Consider the following 18143-nt stretch of genomic DNA (forward strand, 5'->3'; position numbering starts at 1 on the left):
GTGGTAGAATGTTGTCTCTAAAACAAAATTTTCTCGGGGAGGCCCCCCAGACCCCCCGCTGCTGGGTGTCGCCTTTGGCGAAGACGCCGTCGGTCTTTGTCCGTCAACCCCCACCCCCTTTCAAAATTCCTGGCTACGCCACTGACTGGTTCTATGATAAACTAGTCTAATGTAAACGTTGTATTAGGCCTACGATTAATGTTCTTGCGTAAATATACCCACATTGTGTACAAACGTCGTTTTTCGTACATGATACGGAAAGTAAAAGTTGGGCCCCCTCTAGAATACTTTTTGCCCCCCCTGCTGCTCCAAGCTAGTTACGGGCCTGCACTGCCGTCCTTGCCAGGCCCAGGTTTAGGGAGGCAGTTGCCTCGGGCCACCTTTTGAAGGCCCCCTCGACGGTTTTTAAAAGTAAAATTAAAAGAGAAAGGCCAGAAAATTAAAGAAAGCACATGTTTTGCTTTTTTGTATTTAAATCTAGTGCCTTCCCCTTCATTGAGGCAATTTTTCATTTTTTTGGATGTCTGGTGTTTTATTTGAGAGGTAGGCAGGTTATATTTATGTTTTTGGGGCTGTATTGACCTCATTGGTATCGGGTTGCGGGTTCAATTCATCCTTTCCAAGATCCGAAATATGTATTAGACCTCAGACAATGTTTTCGTGATTGAATTTCTGTTATAACTTGCACGCAGGAGTATTCACACGCCATTTGCAGAAGCGGCAGTTTCAGAATTCTCATATTACATTACTTCTTTGTCAAAAAAGGTGATACAGCCTACTATTTTGGAGAGGTGAAAAAGACGCCATATAATATTTGCACAGCCTAATTCTATATCTTACAACCAGACCAGTTTTCCTGCATCAGTTTAGCGTCACTAATAGGCCGAATACTGCATGACCATTGACCAGGTAGTGAGAGTGACTAGTCATGTTTGAAGAAGTTGTTAGACCAATTCCCAATGAGAACAAACGCCGGTGCCTCGAATACATGCGTGAATGTGGACAGGAATATCTTTATTTTTCTGTCTCTTAAATTAGAACTTCTAACCACGCATAAGACAAAAATTGGCAGTTGGCCAAATTACATCAACAATTAGACGTCAGCACAGTTTATTGGAACAATTACATTAATACTCATTAAGTCCCATTCAACAACTTGCAGCACTTAATCCAAGAACTTGCAGCACAAATCTGTTTGCAAACTATGACGAATTTACAACAATAAAAATAGTAGCCTATGAAAGCCTTTTAATGATAAAGAAAAATCTCTGTAAAATTGGCAACACTGTCATTCACCAGAGTCAATCAACATGATCCCAATCATGGAACAAGGTAAGGAATGAAAGTCGGATAAATAACTTGAATTGTAAAGTATGCAATGTTTTCATTTTCGGCGACGAATAAAAAAGAAAAGTTCTTTAACCTGAACCCAAAAATAACAATCTTTGAAAAGATTGCAACAAAATTGACGTACTGTATAGTAGGGTGTTTTTGTTTCATTTTTTCACCATTTTTGAAATTCAACCTGATATCTGTTCATCAGGAGAAAATAGACCGAAAATCAGATTTTTTAAAATAACTTTTTTTCTGAAGCACATAGACCTTAATATTCTCTACATCAGGTATAGGAAACCGACCCTTCTGCGCATTTTGATACTAATTTTGTCGATCTATGATGAGTGGTTCCGGAGATACGGCCAAATTTCGAGATTTTGAGGTCCAAAAATTTCAAACCTCGTGGACCACCTCAATATGACGTCATAATTGAAAAAATTTGGGGTGTAAACTTTTTTCTCCAAATACCACCAGATGGGACCCCAGGCATTTTGATTTTCAAAAATAGTGAAAAAATGAAACACCCTACTGTATAGCCTATATTTTCAATCAAGGCGACGATTCAATGTCATTATTACATTGCATAAAATTGTAATGTTATTAATATCATCTAATATTCTAATTTGTTGTGTTGTGGTAATGTTGTAAAATATCATCCACCAAAATCCAATAAGCACGGGTATCATTACCCTGAGACTAAGTTGTGAACAGTGGAAAACTTCTCTATAATTTCAATTATTCAAAAACTATAAGTTCAACAAAACGAAGAAAGAGGTGTTAAATCTGAGCAAAACTATCATGCAAAAGTATGAATCTTTTCCTAAAAAAAAAACTCTAGACAGTAAAAAAGTTCATTTTAGTAAAGCGGCATTGTAAAGAACCTGCCAAAACAGCAACACTCAAAGCAAACTGAACACAATGCAAGTTAATTATTAGGTTTGGATGCATATATGTAATATGTAATGCATAGATATTAAGCAAAGATAAGAAAAAGCACAAATGGCTACACGTGAATTAAAAATATAAGAGGGCTGAGGGGGGTATTGTCAAACAGGAAGCAAAGTTATTTTAGTTCATCCAATCGTACACACAATAACCGATGTGGATGGGCTCAGCTGGTATTCCACGCCTGGGAAAATCACAAAATAGAAACTGTGTTACCTTAAGAGTTGGGTAAAACGGATACATCAATAGCGCATAGTAACACTAGTGGTTGGTTGATCAAGCATCAATTTAGACCAAGATATCTGTTGATCAGTAATCAGCGATTCTAATCAGCAGATTACCGTTTGTACACGAAGAAAAAGATGAGTCCGCAACTTAAAACTGGTTAATCGATCGATTTGTTAAATCGGCAGATGACCTGCCGTTGATTTGAGGTTCAGTGAAAATTTAAAACCACTTTATTTCTATAAGGTATTAGAGTGCTGTGAAATGCTAAAATTGAAAACGGTGATATATCAAACACCCCAATGAGCATAATGTCATCTTCACCAAACAACTTACTGTAGTAGGGTGCATCTGTGTTGGTGGAGCCTTGGCGTTGCTTTCGTCGTATCATTGACACTCTTGGCACTCCACAAGCGCTCGGATACAGCGCTTGCCCGTGGCCTATTAGAAGAAACACAATGACCAACCCTGGAGACCACTATGCACAATTGCACATTGCACAACTCACTGTCCATGGTAGACATAAAATACCTGCAGCTTAAAGTGGACGAAGGAATCATAAACCTATTTCGTTGGTAAACTGAGAACAAGTTTAGTTTGGTGGGCTTTCGTTATTAAGCGAATAAACGCTTACGGGAAATTAGCTGCTTTAAACATTTCGAAAAAAAGCATACACGTTGTCACAAACACAATACATTCCTGGGAAAAAACTCTCGTTGATGACCATAGTTCATAAGGATTAAACACTTCACAAACCCCATAGCAGTTACTGTTTAAACAAAATATCCAAAACAAAACATTTCCCACCAAAGATAATATTTACCAAAGTCTCGACAACAAATTGGTACCATCCACCCATTCGCCCCACATACAAGCTTCGCCACCGATTAAAAGAGCCTCCTGTTCAGCTGTGCCTAAATAACAAATAAATGATTAGACCAATGTAAACATACGTGATGTGCCGCTCATAGTTGACATGGTATCGCGTCCATACGTTGCATACGTCCATCAGGAATTTTTAGTGTAATACAAAAAATGTGACCATTGTACATATCGATGTACAAAGTGGGATTCTTTTCAATTTATTGAAAAAAAATTTTTGACCAAATCTCACTCAAATCCAAAAAAATGGGTACCGGTATCATAGTTTAGTCCAAAAAATTTCAATATGTAAACTGTTTGATTGAAATTGGGTTAAACCATTCTTGTATAGTAAGCAACTGTACAAGAACATTGTTGCGTGTCATGGAGTGTATCTCTTTGAAAGTGATTATATTTACGGCGCCACACCTATATGAAGTTGTTTCGTGCAGTTTTTTTACGATTAGTTACGGTTTTTTATGTTGAAGGTTGAAGACTTGAAGTGTGGTAGACCAGAAAAAACAACGGTATGTTTGTAAATTGGTTAATAATTATTGTTCTGAATATGTTTAATCTGCTAACTGAGTACAAACTAGTGATGTTTGAAATAAACTTTCTGTTGATGAAATACTAGAAAACATATTTTGCAGTCCACTGCAAAGCGGCCTGCTTACTGCTTAGTGCTTACACGTTTTTTGGTCTAGGCTTTAAAGCAAAACATCGCATGATCATTGTTGCGATCGTACCAATGACAATAAAAAAACAAAAACAATAGCGATGTAGCCACTCAAATTTAGCAGGAAACGTTTATATACAAAAGGAGCGTAAGCGTAAACATAACCACTTTCTTTTTTGTTGAATTTTGAGATTTTTAACTTCTTGCGCAAGTAGTAAATGTGATCGGATAACTGACAACACCCAAAAGTCGATAATGCATGTTCAATGGAAGACATAACATCCGTTTTGGCTAATTCTGATCTAATTTTACAAAAAAAAAAATGTCACCGACTTTTTTTTTTTACCAACCACTGCAGATTTTATAAGGGCTAGTTACAATGACTTAGTATTTGCATATGTTGTAAGTACGCATGTACAGTTGTGCACAGTGGTATTATACAAACATTTAGCATCAATTAGGCGATGAAACGTTTGAAAAAAAACTTACCATTAAAATTCGATGGCTCGTATGTGTAATACTTTGGCCAGTCTTCCCCATAAGAAATGACGTTTAAATACCAAGGAGACGATATGAGTGCTCGGTAGCCAAGCTTGGTGACACGGAGAAGCTCTTTCTCAGGAGCGGGGTTGCCCTTCCACACTTCCACGACCGTGTCGTCTTTTACCTTAAACACAACAGTTGGATAAACCGATGGAAAGTCAATTCCTGATGTGTATAACTGCTACAGGGTTTTGAAGAGGCTGGTTAGCGTAATACTTCCCAAGCACTTTGAACAAACAACATTTGTTTTCAATTGAATTGCATTCGATGAGTCAAAAAATCAAGAAATTCAAATTTTTAAATGCTTGAAGTCTTTCAACTAATAGTTATCAGGAGCATCGAATTTTCGTGAATACAAAACAACAAAACGTGAATTCAAACAAGTTTCATAAAAAAAAAACTACTCACTACGACACCATTGTCAATAACTTCCTGCCACACAACGTAGCTGAAACCGGCTGTCTCGGAGATGTTGACAAGACGTTGAATATAATCCTGTTCGAGAACGGAGTAGTTTCCGGTAATGTTTTGCGTTTTCATGAAGTTCGTTATATTTGGGTTCGATTTCCTGAAAAAACACGGCGTTGTTGTGAACAAAAACGTTTCCAAAGTAGCTGAAAAGACAATTTGGGTAGATAATATTAAGTATGTCACAAACAAACCCAGATAGCAAATCAACCGTCTGCAGACGTTGAATCAATGTAAAAAACGGTTGGTTTGCTGTCTGGGAAGTAACATTGTTCCTATGACAATATTGCGCCAGGAGTGTTCACAGCTGTTAAGATTTTACTTTTTTTTTACAACCAAGCCTTGAATGCGCGAATCTTTCAGAACAAAACAAGAAACGAGTCAAACCAACCAGCAGTTGAAACTGACTTCGTCCCCTCCGAGATGCATGTACTTGTCTTTGAACACCCCACGGAGTTCAGAAAGCAATTTGGTCAGGAAAGAATATGTTGAGTCGAGGATGGGGTTGATTGGACCAAATGTACCGTCGGGCTTTCCATCTGAAAGCAATGATAAATACATTTAAACGACGTAAATACACCGTAAAGTCAACAGGTACAGTAGTAATCTATGACAAAAAAAAATTGTTGTAAAATGGTATGGCATTTTTGCGGTGTATATCCGACACTATGTGACCAATGAAAAATTAAATTTTACAAACTTTGCATTAACGAAATCATTAAACCAAGCATAATTTTATTGCATTGTTTTAATGACCAAATGGTTTAACAGTATGTGCAATGAAAAAGAGTGCTCAATAAGTCGGTTGATTGCTACATCGATCACAATTTACAAAGGTGCATGTGCATGAAATAGCAGCATTGATTCACAAGGACGGAATGGTCCGTTTCGGTGAGTCCGATGTCTATTCAGTGATTTTTTCAATTTTTTTTTCAATTATCGGGTACCGTAGCCTAATTATCATTGCCGTTTTAGGGTTAGGGGTTAGAAGTTAGGAACTCACCGAATAGTAGCAGACCCCCAAGGAAGCATAAAGGCAAAAAAAGTTGAAAAACACTGTACCACCAGACATCTTGTTCATTACATATGTCCAACAACATACAGTAGCTATCGGGCAACCCTCCTGTTCACACTCACCAGCATAACAAGGAGTAAGGAGGTCAGGTTGGCTTTTACCCCATGACTGGGTGTGGCCAGGTGTGTCAAACTCTGGAATGACCCGGATACCCCTCAGCCTGGCATACTCAATAACCTCCGCAACATCGCTTGGAGTGTAGATATGAGATAGACGAGTGTAAGCTCCCTGCATCATGGTAAACACAATATAATAAGAATAGTAATGCAACGAAAATTAAAGACATTTAACCAGGTTTTGTATAGAAAGTTAAGGCCATAAAGTTCATGTAAAGAAAGATGTTCTACAAATTAATTTCAACACTCTTTTACAAAGCTGAAGATAAATGCAGTTGTAGATTTTAAAACATTTGATGAACCATTACTTTAGTCTTCGACACCCTGGCCTCTTTGTTTTCATTCAAAACGGTGTCTGTTCCTCAAACTAATGACACTTCCCAAAAAGTTACCTTTTCGCTCAGGTCTGGATATACTTGACTGACATAAGGAAAGGATTGGTCGTCAACTATGTGCCAATGAAACACGTTGAACTTATTGAACGCCATTGCATCCTACAGTAGAATGGTTATTTCAAACAAACACACATTAATACAACTCAAGGAGCCGTTCAAATATCACATAACGCTTTGTGGAGAGTCAAAGATGCAATAAAACAAAAATAAGTTGAAATAGCCAAAATTCATAAGTCGGATTAAAATAAGTTGAGACTGAAGACAGAAGCCACAAAACGAAAAGGTAAAATGCAAGAAATTTGTATCATATGGTTTTAAAGACCCTTAATTATATAGTTATTTTTGTGTTTAAAGAGCACTTATTGTAAATACATAGAAAAATACTGGTGTTGCATTGCTTCATAGAAATGGATGCTGTATGCAAAATGACAAAGTTGCACAAAACTACTTGTTTAAATCAGAGCTTCCCAAACTGGGGGTCGCGACCCACCAAGGGGTCACGTAACGAACTTCAGGGGTCGCAGAAAGTATACCAATTTGCACATGGTACTGCATATTAACACTTCTGTACGAGATGCTGTGACAGTTATTAACTTTATTAAGAGTCGCGCACTCAATAGGCTGCCTGTATTTTTTAAAATTTAAGAGGAGAAATGGAATCGGAGTTAAAAACTCTTTTACTGCATCATGAAGTAAGGTGCCTTTCAAAAGTCAAAGCTTTAAAATGGCTAGCCGATTAACGTTGAAAACCGAAATTGTGATTTTTCCTACAGAATAAAATTCAGTCTTGGTCCACCATTTTCTCAATGACATCTAGCTTTTGGAATTATGCCAAATGCCAGGTTTGCTTGAAAAACTGAACGAATTTAATTTGTCCCTCCTAAGAGAAGACATCAATATTTTGCATTAAAATCTAAAATTGATGCATTCATCAAAAAATTGAACATCTGGAAACAAATATTTCAAAATGCTTTATCTGAAATGTTCTCACTTCGCCTACTGTTCCAACCTAAACAATACTGAAACCACCTTGAGACCTGCATTAACAAACACTGAGCCACGGCTAGACTTGTTTGTTGCAGAAAGCAGTCACACCCATCACACTGAATAAATGTGTTTGCTTTTTTGTTTTGTTTCCAGTAGGCTGCCCATAGGCTTCGTTATTATGGTCAGATATAAATAAAAACAAACTGAACTGAGAACGGTAAATTGTTTTTGGTTTTTGTTAGATTTAAGCTTATCAATAAATATCACAAATGTATATTTTGCACTGTTCCTCGTTTTAATCATAAGGGGCCGCGAAACATTTTAGGATCATTAAAAGGGGTCACAAGCAAAAAAGTTTGGGAAGCCCTGGTCTAAATCAGCAATTTGAAAGATGCTGCATTTATAGACATAAAACAGTCACACATTAATAAAAAAAAAATACATATATATAAATATATGTTTATACGGTATATTAATTCAGTTGATTCACATACCAAATTTTGCAAAATTATGCTGACAGGCAAGTAATGACGAGAGGTGTCAAGCAATATCCCCCTGTGACCAAATCGAGGAAAGTCAGTAATGCTCGTCTTGTTGATCAGTGTCTGTGGTAAATGAAACATATTTAATCAGACTTTATGCAACATAGATTTCAAATTATTTATACATAAAAAAACTGAAAACTTTTGGTGGAAAAAGTTATGCATTAATGCTACTTTGCTAATGGTAGTTTACAACCATGCATTTTACAGTGCAATCTTTGACTTGCTATTTTGCTGTCATACATTTGAGGTCTTTTGCTTGTTTTTAACACAAAAAGATAGGATGGCAATGGCAAAAGATTTACATCAGTAACAGAAATAGTTTTTGACAATCACATATCAAAGAGTGGGGTTTGTTAAGTAACACACCACTCAGTATCAGTAATGTATGACAGTATGAAAAACATAACATAATTTCTACAATATTTTAAGTTTACTTACTTCACCATTATACTGCCAAAGTAATTGCGAGAATGTTTCTAATCCTGTTCAACCGAAAAAACAAAACAGAAAACAAGAAGTTACATTAAGGTTACAGTTCCTTCAAAATCTATACAATTCAGCAGTGAGCACACATTTTAAAAATTAGATTAATTGTAAATTGCAATGTCCTTGCAATGCGATTTAGATAAACTTGTTGCATGGGGAAAGAAATGGAAATTGAAATTTCACCCAAAAAGTGCACCACAATGTCTATTGGGAAGCACACACCCAGCTTTGATTATAAATTTAAAAATACCAGTGGCACATCTACAGTCCTCAAATGCATTGAGAATGAAAAAGACCTTGGAGTAATTTTTGACAACAATTTAACCTTCAACACCCACATTCAATCGGTAGTATCTGGTGCAAACAGGCTTGTTGGATTAATCAAGAGATCATTTACATTTCTCGATATAAAGATGTTTCTTATCCTGTTCAATACATTAATACGACCCAAACTAGAATACAACAACACCATTTGGCACCCATACCTCAAATACAACATTGTATCTTTAGAAAGTGTGCAGCGCCGAGCAACAAAACTTGTACCATGTCTCCATGACCTACCTTACGATAAAAGACTAAAAAAGACTAGACCTACCAACACTAACATTTAGAAGACTCCGAAATGACATGATTCAAACTTTCAAGTATCTTCAAAATTTTTATAATGTTAATGAAAAAGAAATTTTTTCCTTACATGAAGGTGTCCACAACACTCGAGGTCACAAATTTAAATTAAAAATCAGTACCTTCAAAACAACAAAGCGAAGAAATTTTTTTCCGAATTGGATTGTTAATGAATGGAATAGGTTACCCGAGAAAATTGTCACAGCACCTAGTTTAAACAGCTTCACAGCAAGACTGGATCACCACTGGCGAAATAGAGAAGTTAAATTTGACCCACTTGGGTAGTCATATTTTGCAAGTACTGGCCGCCTCCACTAATGTTGACATTCACTACATCTTGTAACTTGTACAGTATATAACGTATGTAGCCCACTATTGTATGATGTATTGTATACCTATCTCTACTGACAGTTATATTCTATCTTATATGGTGTCTCCAGCCCCAGGTGTTTTTTGTTTGATTTTAGTGTTATGCTGTGCCTTTAATAAGATATGTATGCTCTAGGTAGTATTGACTCGCTTTTCTTGGTGTTTTTGTCTCTTGTTTATGACTTCCTTGTTGGTATTCTATTTCGTTTTTTTTTATATTGCTACGTAAGTTATGAAGGTGAAAAAGCACTGCTGTGCTTGCAACACCATTATTATTATTATTATAAATGGCAATAAATCCACACATGTAAAAGTTTAGATCAAGCAGTACAGTGAGTACATGAGTCATCTCTAGCGAGATTATCAGAATTACTTGTTAGTTAAATTATTTTTAAATTAAATTTAATTTTACACAGCATATACCTCTTAAAACTCCCCAAACTGAAGAACTTGTTAATACTGGGAGCTCACTAACATCGACAGAGTCTGTATTAAGAAAAAAAATTCTTCTGATCTTTTACTTATATACATTTAGTGTTACATTTCTAATATCAAGAATTTGGCAAAATTAATACATCTGTATCTAAGTGTGAAACAATTAGGTGACAGACAACTGAGAAATTAAAAAAAAGTTGACATTTAGGATAGAACATACACTTTTTTGTATGCAGGATGAGCTGAAACTAACCTTTGCATTAAATTAACATCAAAATAAACTAAATGGCAGCCGATATTGCATTCTTACAATGTTCATTCATATCTGAAGATGGATACTCTTCACAAGGAGACATCAAATTCACTTGAAGGGTGGTAATAACTAATGGAGCCTTTGGCCTGAAACACACAATATGTTGGCATGACACACAAGCATAGGCGTCATTTCAGGGGTGCGAAGGGTGCTTAAGCACCCCAAAATAAAAATCTGAGGTAACAACATAAATGAGAGAGCACCCCTGGGCCCTGGTTTGCATACAAAATACACCGATTCAAATGGAAATTTGCATTGCTAAATAACGTTTTTTTTTTCTTTCTTGAAAGTCGTTTCACCAAAGCGCAATATTTTCAGTGTTTTACATTTGTGTGTGGCACGCAGCGCCACACATATCAAAGGCAGACATGATTGTACTATTGCGTAACAATTAAGCACAAATCGTTTCTAGCACCGCACTGCGTCAAGAAGTGCCGTTCGAGAGAAAACAATTTGTCTGGCTTGAAGACAAAATTGCTGTTTTCTACTCAAACGTCTAAAAAAACATTCTGCAAACGGCGTCAGATGCAATCGTTAGCCGTTTCCCTTCTTCATCATACCGAATGGCAGACTTGCTACGAGAGCTGCTAGAGAATCCCACAATGAAAGAAGCCGATGTTACGAAAGTAAGCAAATTTTATGATGGTGACTGAGAACGCAAGGATTTGCTGCGTGAACGCAAACAGTGGTTCGCTTGTTGCAAACGTGACGGTGATGTTGTGGCAGTGAATACGCTACGTCAGAAATTCATTGCACAGCCGTCAATGGTCGATATAATGCCAAATATATATGCAGCTTTGGCAGGGTTGATCGGTTTAAATTGGGGCGGTTTAAACCGCCCGGTTAAAACCGGGCAGTTTTGACCACCTATTACTGGTCAAAACCCCTTTAGTGTATGAATCAAGTTGCTTTTCGATTGAATTAAAAATATTACCCTCCATGTTAATGAATGGTAATAGTAATGATGTTCAACTATATTTTGTTTTGATCAACAATAACCTAAATGCTGGATTTGGAACAAAAAACATTCAATTTCTAAGTTTATTTTTGATATTTCAATCAGTTGGTTATTTTAATTAATGAGAAAATTCAAATTCTAAAGATAAGTTTCTGATGAACCAAAAAATGCTTGGTAGAACGATGAACCATTTGCACAGCCAACTGAAGTACAAGAATTTATTCCAACAAATTTTTTTTTTATGAAAAACATTTGCCATAAAATTTGCGCAACATTTGCCCTCCCGTTGCGTAGCACATAAGACGTAGCACGACATGTAATTAAGGTAGTAGTCTGTCTTGTTTTTGGCGGCGCTGAAACAAGAGAAAAATCCAAGATAAATATAATCTTTCGTACGAATTTTACAGGCAGCCATCTGTGGCTGCCTGACAGGTCGGCATTGGCGGCCATTAATGAAAGTTTAGGCGGCCATGGCCGCAAGCTATTTCGAGGCCTGCATATCATAATGGTCACAACTCACAACTGCTTTTATATATATTTCCTAAATAGCCCATAGCTCAGGTAGCCGACCATTCACTACATATAATAAAAATGTTTTTCTGGGTTTTGACCGGTTTAAACCTAGTTTTCACCGGTTAAAACCAGGTTTAAACTGCTTAGTGGTCAAAACCAGTTTAGACCACTTAGAGATCAACCCTGAGCTTTGGTAACTTACATTGTTATGCCGACTTCTTCCTGTGAAGCCGAACGTTCCTTTTCGTTATTACGACGCTTGAAGGCCTACTTTCGCAGCACTCAAACGCAACAACGACTGAACAATTTGGCCGTTACAGGTAGTCATCGCGAATTGGCGGAGAAATTAAACATGGAAGAACTTGTCACGGAGTTTGTTTCCAAGACAACGACCCGCAGAAACAAATTTGGATGTGATTAATTTATAGCAAGCCGCATTATAAGGCAGACGTGAACAAATTAAAGCAATTAAAGTCGAATATATTTCAATATTCAATGTAAGATCACTTTCGCCTCGCATGTAGCCTAATACTTGTTTTCATTTCTATCTGATCGTTTGACATACCGCTGCAGTCTATTCGAATACACATACGACAAAATTATCTTCTTTTATGTTGATTCGACGTTTCATGACGTAGGCTAAACATGGTTGAATTTACTATTAGATTGAGTCATTTGTTTTGACATTTTCCATCGGTCAGGTTTTCAATTGATTAGCCTATATTGACAATTTTCATAAGATAACTTAGAGCACCCCTAAGTTCGTCAAATTTTTTTAAAAAATTACGCCAATGCACACAAGCATTTATTACTGGGTTGTGCAGTGTGCATGGAACATACATACATTCATACAATCAGTAAATTCTAGAAAAAAAATAACATCGTTTTAAAGCCGATAAGTTGGATTTATATTGATTTAAAAAACAACTATGACATGTATGTATTGTAAAGTGTAAACAGCCAAGCATGACAACTAACCGTTGGTACCACCGCTTGATGGTAACATAAATTCAGAATTAAAAACAAATTTAATCTTATCGCCAACTACATTGAGCAATCATAGAGCCATTGTATGGCCCCTGGAAAATGGTCAATAACTTCAAATTTATTCCAAACACAAAATAAGGCATCTGACATTGTATGTCTAGTTGGCATCAGATATAAGTTGTAGCCTACAAGAAAAAAAAAGGCAACATGTAGCACTGGATGAATTGAACTTCTACCTAAATTGAAGCTTCTCCTTTGAAACACTGTTCATCATCAGGACCTCATATCTTTTAAAAGCTTCTGTGAGAAGACTGCAACTGTGTGAAGACGTCGTGTATGAGAAAGAAAATTTTGGAATTGATACTTGATATGTCTGCAACAATAAAGAATTGTGGGAGCTGGTATACAAGTCTCCCCCTGGTAAATCATGACAAAGACAGGAATCAACCAAACATATAGGGTGAAACTACTTTACTTTTGCTTTACTGTTCACACACTTCAATCCACATGTTTTGGTCAATTCCTGTTGTCATGATTTACCAGGGGGGGGGACTTGTGAACCAGCTCCGAATTTTGACATATCAATAGTTGCAACATGACTAAATTGGAACATAAATGCAACATAACTTTAGTCACTAAATTAATTATCATACTCTACTGTACCTTAGTTAATAAAAGAAACTTGTTTGCAAGATCTACTTTTGAATTCGCAAAAAAATAAATCTGCATCATTCCAAGAAAGGATATGCTTTATAACCAAAAATAATTTATAAATGCTATTATTGTCATGCAAAGCAGTTAAAATATTGAGAAGGTTTGGCATGTTTCTTTCCTGTTTATAAATATGCCATAATTATATACATTTAAATTATAAAAACTGAAATTCAATTGGATCACAAAATACGATACCTGTGATGTTGATATGAAAGACTGTGGCTGTGGCCAAACACTACCTGGGCTGGTGTTGCCTAAACTTGGCACAAAGCTGGCACCACCATAACTTATAAACAATATCCATAAAATCAGCTTGCACATTTTGTCTTTCACTTAATGTTAGCTTGCTTTCTGTTCCAGTATACAAATATATTTTATAATGACAACAGCTGACAAAGATAGACAATGTCTACGGTATGGTTTAAGATAATCACCATTTACCAAAATTGGTTACAAAGCTGGCTTGCATGGCTAAAATTCTATTGTTGTTCATTGTAGACAGTTTGAATTTGTAATGTTAGTTTCCATGTTCATTGTTCAGTCAATTTCTTCCTTCCCCACACTGCATTTTATCAGCTTCAGATATTTTAACTTCCCTAATCTATAGTCATGCTCAAAACTAAGCTTTTTACATATTTCTAAATCTTGTTCAACATAAAATAAAGAAAGTCTTCAAGTCAATGCGTTTTTGCTTATTTTGAACAGACGATTTAGATGCAGTCCAAACAATTTCGTATGGTATTGGTAGTAGAGATGCTGATGCAGCAAACCCAAAATTTTTATCCGCACACCGCACCGCAACTGAATCACCTAACCGCACACCGCAATTTATCTGGAACTTTGACACTGCACTGCACACCGCAAATTACAAAATTTTCAAAAAATATTTTAACGCGTTATTTTTTAGAAAGTCAATTGTGGCAAAAAGCACCCATGGCATATAACTGGTAACCTACCTGTATAGTTGTGCACTAATTGACTAGGCTAACCAGATCATATTCTCTTATCAGCAATGCATCTAAGTTCTAAGACATCATGCTTTTTCAAATAGAATGTTCCTGGATCTAGTATCAGGACTTTTGAACACTTTTTGTAAGCAATAATGCAATTTCAATGTCAGTGGCTGTATGAACTACACACACAAGAGTAAAACTTATAGCCTGAACTCACTGGGCTAACTGTTATAGTAACTAATGCGGTAGTTGCGCTAGGCCTATAGCCTGATAACTGGGAGCTGAGCTTATCAGCTAGGCTATTAACCAAAAACACTCCTACAGCTTCCCTCACAAGCCAGGCCAGCCCCAAAAACCCTGCCAAGTTGGCAGCCGTAGCCGAGTGGTTAGCGCGTTGGGCTCGCAGTCGAGAGCCTGCATGTTCGACTCCAGCCACCCGCACTTGCTGTTGTTTCTCTGGGCAAGAAACTTTACGATAATTGCCTCTACCTAGTGATCGATTTCGAGTAATGGGTAGTACCTACCAACTTTAAGTCATAAGTAGAGTAGACAACCGGAAACAGACATTGCCGTCGGCTGCAGTGTGGGTCAGGTGTACGTCGGAAGGCGTACACCGATGCATAGCGCTCAAGTCCGCTTTCCCGCAATGCAGGATAAAAATAAACAAACAAACAAAACAAACAAGTGTCAACTGCAAGCCATTTGCATTATTGCATAGCATAGGATTTCCGAAGGAAAAAAAACTGACCCGTGTTTCCAATTTAAATTTGAAGTTTCATAACTGATTTTGATTGATTGAATCTTTATCCTCGGACTGGGAAAGCTTCTTGCAGAGCTTAATCCTGGCAGTTTCGCATACTTGTAGAGGCTTTGAATCACTGACGCAGGCCCGGTCACCGAGATTGACAGAGTGAAGTTTCCGCTTGTTGAAGTCTTGTTGCCGGGGAACTATTCCATCCATTAGATGCCGCTGAATGGAGAGCAGTCCTTAACGTGCGTTGCTCAAGCGCACGAGAGTCGAACCAGCGCCGCTTGATCTTGAAGCTTCTTCGTTCCAGAAGTGACATTTTCTTGAAAAGTTGAAAGTTTACGAAAGTTTAATTTCTTGAAAGTTTACGCGGAAAGCGGCGCGGCTTTGTCGTTTCAACCTTCCACGCGGCGCGGCACGCGACGAAAAAGTCAAAAGCGGCCGCGTACGCGGCGCGGCTTGCATCACTACTGTCAACTGCAAGTCATTTACAATTTGCATAGCTTTCCAGCTTAGGGTTTCTGAAGGAAAAAAAAACTGATCTGTGTTTCCAATTTAAATTTGAAGTTTCATAACTAATTTTCTTGAAAAGTTGAAAGTTTACGTTTACGAAAGTTTAATTTCTTGAAAATTTACGCAGCAAGCGGCGTGGCCTTGTCATTTCAACCTTCCACGCGGCGCGGTACACGGCAAAAAAGTCAAAAGCGGCCGCGTACGCGGCGCGGCTTGCATCACTAATTGGTAGTAAATGTTATTGTGGAGACATTTCTTGTGTTATTTTCATGTGCAATTAACTCAAGTCCTAATGTCATATGATCGATTATAATCCAATTTTCTTTCAACTTAATTAGTTTTTTCGGTCTCAAGCACGATATAACGTTTGCGTTTTGTCGTTTCTACCTTTTTTCTAAAATGTTGACATGTGTAGATTACGCTGGGATGGTCGAAAATAAAAACAACTGAACTGGACTTACACTTTTTGACAACAGAAAGTGAAGTTTTCTTGACGTAGCTTACGGTAGGTTACATTTATTGTGAACCATCAATCACAAATACAATATACTTCAAATCTCATTGACAACGCGATAGTTTTTCTTATTTAATGATCAGCAAGTAGCCTCATATCAGAGGTGTACGTAGTCAAATTTTTTTGACTCCTGCTCCACTCCAACGTCTGTAACTCTAAATCAGTGGTTCCCAACCTGGGGTTTGCGGACCCCTTGGGGGTCCGTGAGAAAGCATTTGGGGGTCCGTGATTACCTTGATGAATTTTGGAAAAAAAAAAAACGAAAAGCGATCTTTTTACTTTCATTTCTCTCTTTAAATGCAAGAAATTGTTTGGTAAAAATTTGGTGTTTGTGCGTTATGTTCATGGTGAAAGAATGAAAGAAGAGTTTTTGTTTTGTGAGCCTCTTTTGGAAATTACCAAGGGCAAGTGATATATTTGGCAAGATGAAAGAATTTTTTGTCAAATAAAATTTTGATTGGAAAAAGAAACTTTGTTCTATATGCACGGATGGAGCACCAGCTATGCTCGGGAACAAATCCGGATTTGCTGCTCTAGTAACAAAGAAAGCTCCTCGCGTGGTTGTTACGCATTGCTTCTTGCACAGGTACGCCTTGGCAGCAAAAACTTTACCAGCAAGTCTCAAAGAAATTCTGACAAATTGCGTGAAAGTTAATTTCATCAAAAACAGAGCTGTAAACCACTGTACTTTTTAAAGCGCTCTGTCAAGAAGTAGGGTCAGATTACGAAGTACGTTTGTATCAATGTGAGGTACGTTAGTTATCTAGAGGAGAAGTTTTAAAACGACTGCAGCAGCTAAAAAATGAGGTATCAACTCTTTTGAAAGCAAAAAGAAGTCCCCTCTCAAAATCGTGGCATTCAAGGACCAGGTGTGACAATAATTGATGCAGCTGAAAAACTGAAAGCGTTTTTAGCCAAGTTTACGGTTTGGAAACGCAGATTGGAAGCAGGTAATTACGCTAACTTTCCAATGTTAGAAGATCTTATCTTGATGGATGAAACTCAAAGAGAATGTACTCTTTTGATCTCTATGAGAGAAAAATTTTGGGCACACTTGAAACCCTGCAAATCTCATTTCAACATTATTTTAGTTTAGAACACCTGCCGAACGAAGTTGCAACTTGGATTCGAAATCCTTTTCTTTTTGACTTGAACAGCATTAGCGATGACGATCTCAGTAAAGACTAAAGATGACCTAATTGATATGAGATCAAAAGAGTTATTACGCATAGAATTTCATTGAAAAACTGTGGAAGAATTTTGGTGCTCACAACTGGAAACCTACCCATTCTTGGCAAAGCAAGCGATTATTGTTTTGTTACCATTCATAACCACTATCTTTTGCGAGGCAGGATTCTCAGCTCTTGGTTTTGTTACAATTAAAACTAAACATCGAAATCGCCTGGACGTTGACGATGACATGCGTGTTGCATTGTCAAAAACTCAACCACAGTTCAGTCGTTTAGTTCAGGAAAGGCAACAACAGCCCTCTCATTAAATTTGCTTACGTTAAAAAAGTTTCGGCCTGGCACTTTGGGTCTCCTTAATATTCAAATACTGCTGACATTTCCTGAACAATTCATTCATTTTCTTATTTGAACAACTGTTTAACCTGATATTTGCCGCAGGAGTCATAGCGGCAATGCAATATGACACAGTACAGTAGTTGAGGAGCATAATTATTACAATAGTCAATAGTGTGTTAATTGAGCTTCAGGCAAAATTTAGGTAGGGGTCCGCAGAATTAATAATTTGTCTAAAGGGGTCCGCGACTATAAAATGTTTGGGAACCACTGCTCTAAATCAACTCCTGCTTTAGACTCCGAATCCACTCCAAAATCAAAT

The 18143-nt window shown here is 37.2% G+C and overlaps 2 protein-coding genes across 2 annotated transcripts in view; one reads left to right on the top strand and one right to left on the bottom strand.

The window, feature by feature from the left end:
• Nucleotides 1-18143, top strand: part of LOC145772510 (uncharacterized) — a 172686-nt gene that overhangs the window by 135951 nt on the left and 18592 nt on the right. The gene's annotated exons all lie outside the window — the stretch shown is intronic.
• Nucleotides 1012-13917, bottom strand: LOC145772094 (beta-hexosaminidase subunit alpha-like). The gene is made up of 14 exons (XM_082583919.1): nucleotides 13766-13917; nucleotides 13093-13229; nucleotides 10396-10484; nucleotides 10074-10136; nucleotides 8610-8653; nucleotides 8121-8231; nucleotides 6637-6738; nucleotides 6191-6356; nucleotides 5445-5592; nucleotides 4994-5153; nucleotides 4532-4709; nucleotides 3329-3419; nucleotides 2842-2946; nucleotides 1012-2464 (listed from the first exon to the last, which is right to left on the bottom strand). The coding sequence occupies exons 1-14, from the start codon at nucleotides 13889-13891 to the stop codon at nucleotides 2404-2406; spliced, it is 1581 nt and encodes a 526-aa protein (XP_082440045.1). The 5' UTR covers nucleotides 13892-13917; the 3' UTR covers nucleotides 1012-2403.

The sequence above is a fragment of the Aplidium turbinatum genome, chromosome 6 (genome assembly GCF_918807975.1).
Source record: "Aplidium turbinatum chromosome 6, kaAplTurb1.1, whole genome shotgun sequence".
NCBI classification, from domain to species: Eukaryota; Metazoa; Chordata; class Ascidiacea; order Aplousobranchia; family Polyclinidae; genus Aplidium; species Aplidium turbinatum.

What these genes read in the sequence shown, in the direction of transcription:
- LOC145772094 (XM_082583919.1), bottom strand. Translation starts at nt 13,891, where the DNA reads ATGTGCAAGCTGATTTTATGGATATTGTTTATAAGTTATGGTGGTGCC. An exon ending in AGTTTGGGGAGTTTTAAGAG is followed by an intron (nt 8,654 to 10,073) that starts GTATATGCTGTG and finishes TCGGTTGAACAG; the next exon opens with GATTAGAAACATTCTCGCAA. An exon ending in GCATAATTTTGCAAAATTTG is followed by an intron (nt 6,739 to 8,120) that starts GTATGTGAATCA and finishes ATTCTACTGTAG; the next exon opens with GATGCAATGGCGTTCAATAA.